The sequence below is a fragment of the Electrona antarctica genome, assembly GCF_951216825.1.
Source record: "Electrona antarctica genome assembly, chromosome: 20".
Classification (NCBI taxonomy): Eukaryota; Metazoa; Chordata; class Actinopteri; order Myctophiformes; family Myctophidae; genus Electrona; species Electrona antarctica.
Window position 1 is genome coordinate 3,749,193 of NC_136801.1, and position 12,766 is coordinate 3,761,958.

The 12,766-nt window shown below is 43.5% G+C and overlaps 1 protein-coding gene across 1 annotated transcript in view; it reads right to left on the bottom strand.

Annotated features, from left to right (window-relative positions):
* Window positions 1–1,974, bottom strand: part of zbtb47b (zinc finger and BTB domain containing 47b) — a gene marked incomplete at its 3' end in the record, with an annotated part of 43,774 nt that extends 41,800 nt beyond the window's left edge. The window contains exon 1 of the mRNA XM_079489439.1: window positions 1,842–1,974. Coding sequence (XP_079345565.1) covers window positions 1,842–1,844 — 3 coding nt within the window. The 5' untranslated portion in view covers window positions 1,845–1,974. The remainder of the gene's footprint in view (window positions 1–1,841) is intronic.
* Between the last annotated feature and the right edge of the window lie 10,792 nt (window positions 1,975–12,766).

The window sequence follows — 12,766 nt, forward strand, 5'->3', positions numbered from 1 at the left end:
TATGTTTCTATGTCAGTCGTTCGATTTTTCAATAATAGCAGATCTACAAGCTCGTAGCGCGCCACTCGGTGGCGCGCTATGAGCTTGTAGATCTGCTATTATTCAATAGCTAAAACATAACATAAAGCTAACACCAAAAGGGGTTCCCACCCAAAATGGATTAACTGATAAAATATAGTCTGAATAGTAAGAACATCATCACTTTCACTGTGTATGAATTTCCTAGATTCACTGTGTGGCGCACTATACTCAGTAACAGTTTATAGCATGTCATTACCGGCATGCAGTGCAACAAATGAAGCTATACTTCTCCCAAATAGAGTTAGGTTAATATCAATTCACACAACATGTGTTGGCCATATAAATCGTCTTTTGATATCAACAAAAGTAATTACCTAAATTATCTGGGGGGCATGTCAGCATTTACCAACAACATATTCAAGATGCAGTATCTCTGATCACATTTACTGGGACATTTCACCCGCCTCGCTTTGCAGCTTGCCATCACAGCTTACCATCATCCGTGCAAAAAAATAAAAAAATAAAAGGTAAATGAAAAAGGTGGCTGTGGTGGTGATGGAGGGGATAAAATAAATACAAATATGAATTACGCTAACAAACATCTCTCTCTTTCTCTCTCTCTCTCTCTCTTTGCTCCCAATGTACCAGAAACCACCCAGCGAGCACCATGGCTGACCCCACTGACCTGACCCAGTTATTAACCCAAGCCTCCAGATGTGAACGCACAGCGCTGCCTGGGATTACTCCACCACTGCAGCCAGCTCCACATGCTTTCCTAAGGAAGCATCCTAACATGACCCCAGAGAGTCCATACTGACTGGCTGCCTGCATGTCTGCCTGCCCCTGCCTGCCCTGCCTGCCTCTCTCTCTCTTTCTGCTGCTCGCGTTCGGTTTGTCCAATTTCATGCATCCTTTCATCAGCCTGAGAGAAGAGAATAATATAAATGTCACTGCCTGCTGTAGCTTCACAGAGTTGAATAATAAAGTTAGTTATATCACTGAAATGTATGCATCTTTTTTGGATATGCAGTATTATAAAAAAGGTATCACTGAGGTAACAGATTACTTACTACTATGATATTAAACAATAATGGGCACCTATATATGAAGATCGACAAAGTACAATGCTTGCAAAATAAAATAAAAATGTATAGCCTTGTATACCAATAATGCTGTGGATTTTAGCACCACAGAATGTGGTCTTCAAATGTAATAATATTGCACGGGGCGCTGAGGGCAGATTCATGACTGCAGACCTATATATTTGACCAGAGTTCCTTCAACCTATAGCATGTACACTAGACACCTGTACTGTCTGTTATCTGAGGTCCCTACACTTGAAGACAAGTCAAGGAGAGGAGACTGTTACCAGACAGTAACAGCAAACCATACTTGCATACCAACTCCTTGCATTAGCCAATTCTGCTGTGCAAAAGGAGGGGCAACTGTTTATAGTTATAATATTCACTTACAGGTCCACAAATACGCACCAGTCACGATGATCCTTACTGAAGTACCCTGATATGAAAGAATTTAACTCTTCCCTTTGCAACAATGTAGCTATTGTAGCCATTGCAATTCTTGTAGCAAGCTTTACAATTTCCCAACTTACGCATATGCATTATTAAGTTGCAAACTTCGCCCCTGAGAAACGATACAGTGCAAAAAAAAATCATTTTACACGGAGATCGGCACGAAAGCATTCGTGGGACAGAAACTGTGGGCAAGTTTGATCGGCCTGCTAAGAAGCTCAAAATTTTGCAAGAGATCAAGAAGGGACAGAAAAATCAACAGAAATGCAGCGCTCTGCCGAAGCCTACCATTTTGATCCGGCGTCCAGAGGCTCAACGGAGTCCCAATATAACTCCTTTTGCATCCGCTTTCCGTTCGCCATGAAAATGACCGTTGCTTTATTCACATTTCTTCAGCTTTTCTTTAACCTCCTCAGTCTTGTTACCCCCGTGCTACAGTAGCATTCAGACAGACAAAAATGCAGAGGCTTGCTTTTGCTGAAGGAATTGGTGATTGGAGCTCGGGGATCATATGGGCTTTTTGTCAGACGTTTTAAAGGGACATGGTACTGTATTAAACGTGCGAGTTGCGAGACAGGGCATATTTTCCTCTGTACTGTTAGTCTGTCTGACATTATTTTATTTTTTTGCAAATTGCAAAATGTTATTATGGACTGACTGAATCCTGAAGAAGGACACAATCTTAAAAACTAAAAGTGCGCTTCTTCTAATGTGCGCTCCATGTAAGGGCATGACGTCAGATGGAGATGCTCTCTGGGGGAATTTAGGGTTTCGCGTGCGACGTGCGTGTGTGTGTGTGTGTGTGTGTGTGTGTGTGTGTGTGTGAAATGCTTTATGCATTTCATAAAGCATGATAATGCGTTCATATAGGATATTGTAGAGCAGTGGTTCCCAAACTTTTTCATGTCAAGGACCCCCAAATTGACACTAATTGTACCCCCATATTTGAAAAGGTATGCCAAGGACCCCCATAACAGAGGATCTTTACGGCTCTAGCAGTGATTTTCAACCATTTTCACCCCTAGTTTGATATGCATTATAGGCTACGGACCCCCATTTAATGGGATTTATATCTCTGAGACCCCAATTTATATTGTAAAATCAATGTTAATTTAACTCTGAGAGTGTACAAATGGAACCAAATGGACCCGTTAGGGTCCATTTGGTTCCATTTGTACGCTCTCAGAGTTACAGACCCATAAGGGTCCATTTGGTTCCAAATGATCATTTAGCTGGGTCCCCCCTGGAACTCCCTCAAGTACCCCTGGGGGTCCCCAGACCCCACTTTGGGAACCACTGTTGTAGAGGCACAAGAACCAAGGGCAGGGAGAGGGGAAAGACAGACCAGACAGCCAGAGTTGGATTTTGACAAACAATACAATATGCATAATGCAGGCTATAGGCTTATACACCAGTTTTTCTAAAGTTTTTCATGTCAAGGACCCCCATTAGTTTTGATTGGACACAAAAAGTCCCTGCAGGGGCCTTGTTTCCATTGTGGTCATATAGGTATTCAATAATCATCAGCACAAAAATAACACAATAATACATATAGTCCATGCGCCAGATTAGATATGGATACCATTTGAGTGTGCATTTTTGATGAATTGAACAAGATGGACCCTCTTGTAAACAAGTGTAATGCTTAATTGGGTCGTCCACTCACAGTTAACAGTCTTTGTATTGAGTTTGTGCTTGAAATGTACTGTAATTCTGCAAACTGTTAATAAATATTTCAATCAATCAAAAATGCAAAACAGGTCTAAATTGCTTATAGGGTCAATATAAGTAAATTAATATAGCCTTTCCACAGTAGTAGTTTTTCATATGTAGGCATATTGGTCATTTTGTTCTGTGTGGGGGTTCCCGGGGGGAGGGGGGGGGGGGCCTCAGACCCTCAGGAACGCATCCAGGGTGCCGGCCCGGTTCCGGCGAGCCGCCTCGCGTCCGAAACGGTTGGGGAATGACAGTTACCGCGTGGCGGTCACTCTACTGTACCCTCTACTGTACTGTACTGTACTGTCACTGTACTGTACTGGCAATCTGACACACCCGAAATCATCATATATACAGTTAATCTAACGTGCGTGTGTGTGTGTGTTAGGTTGCGCACAGGTGGTGAAAAACAACCATGCCGTTTTTGTGCTCATACCCACCCAGCCACCCATCCACCCACACAGCCACCCACACACATAGCTCCGTAAGGGAGTGGTTGCACCACTCAAAAAAATGTTTGAATTCGCATGCACATTTGGAATTTTTTTGGGGAAAAGGGAAATATATAATTTGACATGATACTATATGTCAAGTACAGAGGAAATCTTCAAAAAACAAGAAGGTGGACGGCCGCACACGCCAATAGCCAGAGTGCCAATATTTTATTTAGGACGTAGCAGGTCTGTTTTTTTCAAGATTTCCTCTGCAGTTCTCTCCCGAGTGCCGGCACCGCTACAAGGACTTTGGTGTGCGTTAGCATCTTTGTACACACTATATATGTCAAGTAAACAGAAAGAGTGTTACACTATCATCAGGGGGAGTTCCACTCGCAGTCTACCTTCCATTCTAGGGAAATGATTCCAAAGATGCAGGGTCGAAGGACATCTGTCCCGTGTTAAAAAAAATGGTGCATTTATATAGCGCCTTTATCCAAGGCGCTTTACATAGTGCATTACATTCACCCATTCACACACACATTCATACACTGATTGTGGCGAAAGCCATGCAAGGTACCAACCAGCACATCGGGAGCAATTTGGGGTTCAGTGTCTTGCCCAAGGACACTTCGACATGTAGACAGGAGGAGCCGGGATTCGAACCGCCGACCCATGGATCATTGGACGACCTGCTCTACCTCCTGAGCCACAGTCGTGTTATTGTGGAAGGGTCAGTACAGCTGGTATGATAGAAGAAGGTACAACAGAATACCAGCACATTCTCGTCTATAGGCCTACGAAGCATTGATGAGGCTTGCCTGGAAAGGCTTCCTGCTCCGGCTAAAGGGCAAACATGATAAAACAGAGGTCCATTCCCCTGGACAAAGAAGCCCTGAGGAGCATTTTACGGCTTCCAAAATGTCATTTTAGGGGGCACTGTGGCACAGTTGGTAGTGCTGTCGCCTCATAGCTAGAAGGTCCTGGGTTCGATTCCCGCTCGGGACGCTGTGGGTGCTGGCGGCGTGTTTCCTCCTCCGCTCATCAGTGCCCATACCTGAGGCGGGGTTGGCGAAAGGGCCTTTCTGTGTGGAGTTTGCATGTTCTCCCCATGTCCCCTAGGGTAGGTACCCTCACAAAAAACATGCAGTAATCCTGGTCTCTAAACTGCCTCCCCCTGGCCAGCCGGTGCGCCTGATGGAGGGGAAAGGAACTGGTTGGAATAATGTGTTCCTTCCACGCGCTACGTCCAACCAGGGAAACTCCCCCCTGTCAGGTGTAAAGGAGCAACTTGGACACTCAGGCATGAAGGAAGCATGAGTTCAAGTCCGTTCCCCATGCTCCCCATGTTCCCCATATATGGGGTTGGCGGAGGGTGTGTAGAGCCCAGGATCACATTAGATAATTGACACAGGGGTGAAAAATGGTCATTTTGGCTTTTTGAGCTGTTCCAAGTCTACCTGGACATGGTCTTTTATCAGCTTTCTGGATGTTCTACTTTGATTCATACTTCTGGAGAAGACAACTGGATGTTGTACCTCGCCTGCACACAAGAGGGTCAAAGGTTAGGATATACTTCAAGCTTACAACAAATAATTGTGTTTTCATCCGATTGCCTCAAATCAAACCCTTATGATTTCTTCCTCTATGGTGCCACACCGTAAAAATTCTCATCATAGCTACATCATACAAAATCAAAAGTTTTAGGCCTGACTCACACGTGCACAACAGATTGATGTATGCTTGTTGTATGAGACTTGTTTACTGATGCAAGCTCGCAATTCATTTCCAATGGGAGTCACAACATTTTTGTTGTATATGGGGGAGGGGGGCAGTCGAAACACAGCCGAAAGCCGTACAACACAAATGTGTCAAACCATGTGACTTCCATTGGAAATGCATTGGGGCAAGATGTAAACAAACCCTTTGTTTACATCTAGCATGCATCAATGTTGTATGCTAGATGCGAAGGTGTGAGTCAGGCCTTAGACTTCCATGTACCACAGCAGGTCAATGCACACAATGTCCAATTGTACGTCTCTAAATGTTCTGATTAATTGAAAATGGTGGACCCTATTGTAAACAAGTGTAATGCTTTATGGTGTCGTCCACAGTAACAGTTTTTCTATTGAGTTGTGCTTTCCTTTGAAATGTACCCATTCTGCATACTGTTAATAACTAATTCAATCAATCAATCAAGATTCAAAATGAAAAGACGAGAGTCTGAATATTTTAACAGACACAGGGTCAGTCCGAAATAAATTGCAATTCGGCATTTGGCTCTCGGATAAAACGGACACTGTCCCAGTTATGCCATGGGGACAAACTTTGTGTGACACAGACAGGCGCGCGCGCGCGCACGCACGCACGCACGCACGCACACGCACACGCGCACGCGCACGCGCACGCGCACACACACACACACACACACACACACACACACACACACACACACACACACACACACACACACACACACACACACACACACACACACACACACACACACACACACACACACACACACACACACACACACACACACACACACACACACTCCAAAGCCTGTCATTCAGAACAAATAGTTTTTGGGGCAGTGTGTTCCCTCTTTGGGTTGTTTTTTGGGGGTATTATAGCATACTGTCCGGAGCAGTGATCCTCTCTGCTGAAATGTAATCCTAACTGAATCGTACATGCTTTAATGAAATGGCGTACAGTATTGTATTACAATGTCCATAAATGCAGGACTGAACTGAACTGACCACCTGTAATGATTTTATTCCTATCAGTCGGGCGTACAGCAGAAGCCATTCCAGAGGTCAGAGGTCACAGCAGTGGTCCTCCTTGAGAACCACTGCTGTAGTTCAGTGGTTCCCAAACCTTTTCGTGTCAAGGACCCCCACATCAACATTTATTAGGCCACAGACCCCCCATTTGAAAACATATGCCAGTGACCACGATAAGGGAGGATTTTTACGGCTCTAGTAGTGATTCCGAAACATATTAATTTCATGGACCCCCAGTTTCACACGCATTATGCTACGGACCCCCGATTTAATGGCATTTCTATCTCTGGTACCCCAATTTATATTGTAAAACCCCTGTTAATTGAACTATGAGAGTGTACAAATGGAACCGCTAGGGTCCATTTGGTTCCATTTGTACACTCTCTGAGTTACAGACCCATAAGGGTCCATTTGGTTCCATTTGTACACTCTCTGAGTTACAGACCCATAAGGGTCCATTTGGTTCCATTTGTACACTCTCAGAGTTACAGACCCATAAGGGTCCATTTGGTTCCATTTGTACACTCTCTGAGTTACAGACCCATAAGGGTCCATTTGGTTGCAAATTATCATTTAGCTGGGACCCCCTGGAACTCCCTCAAGTACCCCTGGGGGTCCCCGGACCCCACTTTGGGAACCACTGCTGTAGGCTATATACACCAACTGTCTGAGCCTTTAGAAACCATTAACTTCAAAGCATATAGTTGCCTGCATGTCAATTTAGATGTTAACACGTCTAATCTAATGTGTATACAGAGAGGGTATTCCGTATTTGACACCATAATGTGGTTTAGGTACATGTGTGCAAAGTTCTGCTATGCTCTCTACAGTTTTCACTGGTGCAAAAACCTTTACATTTTAAGGACCCCCATAACTCAAGAGTTACAAACCTTGTAAAGCCCAAACCACACCGGTAGGGACTCCTGGGGACAAAACTGTTTAAACCCATTTAGGCCTGACGTCGAAATTTAAAAACATGTCTTCAAAATCCTGAGTTTTCTGAAAAAGCTTATGTTTCTGTATCAGTGGTGCTCAATAGTTCATGTCAAGGACCACAAAAAGTATATGTAATATGCCTCCACCCCCCCATCTGAAAATATGTTGTTCCAGGGACCTCCCCAGAAGCAAAGATTTGAGTTAAAATGTTCACTCTGTAATAATATATATTAAAAGATTTGAGGCACATTTTCACGAATTTTCAAAAATAGCAGACCTACAAGTTTGTAGATCTGCTATTTTTCAATAGCTAAAGCATAACATAATGCTAACACCAAAAGGGGTTCCCGCCCAAAATGGGTTTAAGGTCAACCACACCAATGCAACAATAAGGAGTTCCGCAGCTCCGCCCTATCCCCACTTAACCCTAGTTTTCGGTTTGGTTCCGAATGATCATTTAGCTGGGCCCCCCCTGGAACTCCCTCAGGTACCACTGGGGTCCCCGGACCCCACTTTGGGAACCACTGTTCTACTCTAGCCAATGATGGTTCCCCATGCAGTACAACCTTGTATTAACCTATTATATATTAACCTATAACCTATTATATATTAACAATTTACAATTTACAATTTAGGCATTTAGCAGACGCTCTTAATCCAGAGCGACTTACAATAGGCAAGAACAAGAAGCATGGGAATACATCACATATGTAAAAATGCATTTATCGCGAAACATGCGTAAGCTAAGAACGTGACTAGAACATATCTATATAATGACACTATACATATAAACTATAACTAGAACATATCTATATAATGACACTATACATATAAACTACACATATATGCTATACTATGCTGTACATATATACTATGAAGTGCTATGACTACATACAATGCACTTATTGTGCTGTCTACATGACATGCTATAAGTCTGTTTCAAATGCTATATAAGTCTAAGAAGTGCTGTCTAAGGGGGGTAGGGTAAGTGCTATGGGCCATGATGGAGTCTGAAAAGGTGGGTTTTCAGACTACGGCGGAAGATCGGGAGTGATGCTGCAGTTCTGATTGCAACAGGAAGTGCATTCCACAGTTTTGGGGCCAGAAGGGAGAAGAGTTTGGGACGTGTGGAGCGTTGTCCCGGCGTTTTTAGTGAGGGTACTTCCAGCTTCCCTGCGTTAACCTATAACCTATTATATATTAACCTATAACCTATTATATATTAACCTATAACCTATTATATACAGCAAAGGCATAGAAGCCCATGATAACGATGGTAGAGAAATTCTAGACTTTATGGGCAGTATTATGCGTGTCTTAAGTACCAGGTCTTATGACTTAACTTAAGACCTGGAGGCGTGGTCAATGCTGTTTGGCCACTCAGAATAGCCAAATGGCATTGATCACGCCTCCAGGTCTTAAGTTAAGTAATAAGACCTGGTACTTAAGACATAATAATGCCCCTTATGTTCTATAAACAATAATATAGTTCACATATATAGGGCATATATACATATTCTATATATCTTTTATTTGGGCTACACTTTAGCCTATACAGGCCTTGCACAGCGAGTATAGCAATAACAAATAACTAAAGCGCTGCGACTGAAAATAAACATAGCCTATATGCATTCATATTGACCTACATTTGTGTAGAATAGTTAAGTCATACATGCAGTTGGGACACTGTTGCAGACAAATATTCAGTTGAACACACAACGTGCAGCCCTCTCTAATTCCATGGAGAAACATTGGGTGGGCTCAATTATTACCAGCATAGCCCGGTATGCAAATGTTGGCACCTTTTGCCAGGGAGGGAACCCAATTTTCAATTAGGCTAGTACTAAGCATGCTATGATAAATGATTTATTACATTTGTAGCCCCATTCCCTTGTTCTGGTGAAGTCAAGTGCTTTGTGGAGTGTAATTAGTGTTAGGCTACAGTATTCTGCTACTTCTAATTGCATTGTATTTAATCAGGAAAATTAAGTCCCTTTCAATCAGGTGAGCCTTTGATGCATTGTGATGCCAACAGAGCAGCTTATGATTTATTAGCATATTTAATTTATTGTCAGTGCAAGTTTTATGAATGCAAATAATGACATGCAGTTCCGTAGAACATGCTAGATGGCGCCATTGACGTTCATTATTAGTATTACCCATGTAATACTTTTGCATATAACAATCAAGTATGTTTTTCTACTAGGTCTAAATTCCCAATTTCGATTCTCATTGAGAAAATACGGAGATAAATGGTGTAACTTGTGATTTCATTTGTTCAATTTAAAGTGCCTGGTGCTGGGAGTCTGGTGCAACGCACAGGGCCTGACCTGGTGAGAGCAGGAGTGGACCTGGTGAGACGTAAGAGGGGCCCGGACAGGAGTCAACCCACAGAGCCTAGTCCTTCCACGCGCCAGAATGGTACCTCCCAGTCCCGGCAGAGTAGTTCAGGAGGAACGGATTGTGTGGTCCTGGTTTTTCCCTAATGGGACTGATCGAGGGTAGCTACTGGGACGTAAGTCGGGACTTGATCACCCCAGCTGGGTCACCTGAGTGAGGGGTATGATGTTGGGAGACCCGAAACCCTGATGACCTTGGGATACATCACTGAGGATACGTCCCAGGTGCATCCATGTATGTATGTATTTTGTTTTAGTTTATAAACAATGCAACATTTTCAGTGTAATCAAGATGACAGACATCAACTTTATTTTGTTACATTCATGAAAAAGAAACAATACGTTTTCACTTTAAACAATCACTCAGCGGCAAAATAAAAGAAAAAAGGTATTTTCAACATATAAAAGTGAATTCACTTTCAAATCCTCTGCCTTACCTTATAAAGCAGCTTAAGGCCTCATCCTTGTCATACACTGTGTCGACAACATGCTATTATGACAATACAAACAAAGTAGTATATAAATGTACAATAGAAAATTGTTGTTACGCCTCTCAGAATATTTACATTATTAAAAAAAGGAGGTTTCAGGAGTGGGTGAGTCCTATATGCTGCTGAGGAAAGCACGTTCCAAAAAAATGTATCTAAAGCCTAATTTATACTATTATATATATGGCGTCAATCATCACAACTATCCAGTTTTCAAGCTAAAAAGATGGTATGTGTTCTTTGGTCTTTGAAGCTGCGACGCGTCGCTGCTGTCGGGAAGTAACCTTGTATGTCCATATTACAACTTTTTACGTTTAGTTTTTTTTGTCCACCAGGGGGCCCCGTTGGAGGTGCAACAACCCTAGCAGGAAGACCATAACCTGACTCTGCCAGATGGGGCAGCAGAGAGTAGCTAGAGGCGGGATCAAGGCATACACACAGTGCTGCCTTGATCCCGCCTTTAGCTGCTGCTGATTGGCCAGGCCGTTTGGTGGCCGGAGCATCGAGTCTGCCTGAGAGTTCCCAGATGGGAGCAGGAGGGGGGGAACCCAGTGTACTCTCTGCTGCCCCCATCTGGCGGAGTCAGGTTAAGGAAGACCATTCCCTCTGTATGAAATTATTATGTCCATGTTACAACTTTTTATGATTTTTTTATATTTCTTTTATTTAATGCCCTACTTTGTCAAAAACAGCCGATTGGTCCACAGCATGAATTGTTTTAACCCATTTAGGCCTGACGTCGACATAAAAAAAAACGTTCGCTCTGAAAGAATATTATATTCAATCCGTTTGTTAGGATATTTCCATTGGAGAAAAAAAAGTCTTATAATCAGGCATAAAATAAAGGGGGGGGGGGGGACCTCTAGTGGTGACGCAATTGACATCACAGCAAGCAGGGCAGTAGGTATTGCGCAAATAACGTATTTTCATAAAAGTACAAAGTGTACAGTTAATAGGACAGTTGCATGGATGCAATGTAGTGCGTTGTATTTCCTACGGCATGCATTACTATGCATTAAATGAGTTTTCTTCTACGGGTGGCTGGCATCTCCCTTAGTGAGAAGTTCAGTCACACGAGAGAGACTCGGAGTAGAACCGCTGCTCCTTCGCCTGGAAAGGAGCCAGCTGAGGTGGTTCGGGCATCTGGTTAGGATGCCTCTCGGGCTCCTCCCTAGGGAGGTCCTCTACGCACATCCCACTGTGGGAGGAGACCCCGGGGCATCTGGTTAGAATGCCTCTCGGGCGCCTCCCTAGGGAGGTCCTCTACGCATGTCCCACTGTGGGAGGAGACCCCGGGGGCAGACCAAGGCGCAGTTGGAGGAAATACATCGACTCACTGGCCTTGGAACGTCTCAGAATCCCCCAGGAGGAAGTCACTAATGTTGCTCTGGAGAGGGAAGTCTGGAGCACTCTGGTGGAGCTGTTGCCCCCGCGACCCGACTACGGATAAGCGGTTGAAGATGGATGGATGGATGGATGGATGCATTACTATTTGGGCATGTAGAGATTTGTGCAAACTGGGTGCTTTGGTAGAAGACAGACAGATAAACGCGTCCCTCCTTTTGAATCGGGGTAGAAGGATATCCAACCGATGAAAAGTATTAACAAGAGCTTGTGACTAAATAACGCCTAAATAATCTACTGTACATTGGGATCCATGTTGAACACAGGGTTCCGTGTTCCATTTCCTATTAAAACAGATTGTGCCCAAGACGTCCACAGACGTCTTGGGAAATTGGAATGACCCGTATGTGGTGCCCAAGACGTCTGTGGACGTCTTAGCAAAAGCAAAAAAAAAAAAAGAAAAGTAAAAAGTGGGCACCCTGGGTCCCTATTTTGAAATTGTTGAAAGGGCACACAATGTGTTAACACATTTTGTGCCCAAAACGTCTGTGGACGTCTTGGGTATTACCGCACGTGCATAGCCCAAGACGTCTGTGGACGTCTTTTTTTTTGTTGATACGTGGTGCCTAAGTTTGTGTTTTCGCCATTGAGAATGCATTTGGCGTTTAAATTAAATAACTCAGAAACTATAAAACATTTCAAAGTAAAAAGTTCCAGCATGTGTCTCCACAGTCAGCTGAATTATAAAAAATGTGAATGGATTTTCTAGGTGAAAGTGATTTTGGGCAGTTTTGCGTGGGCTCTCAATGTGTTAAAAGTAACCGTTTTGGACGTGCACGCGGTTTCCGTCCCGACAGCAGCATCGTCTACATCAGTGGTTCCCAAACTTCTTCGTGTCAAGGACCCCCAAATCAACATTTATTAGGCCGCGGACCCCCCATTTGAAAACATATGCCAGTGATCCCGATAAGGGAGGATTTTTACGGCTCTAGCAGTGATTCCGAAACATATTAATTTCATGGACCCCCCAGTTTCACACGCATTATGCTACGGACCCCCGATTTAATGGCATTTCTATCTCTGGGACCCCAATTTATATTGTAAAACCAA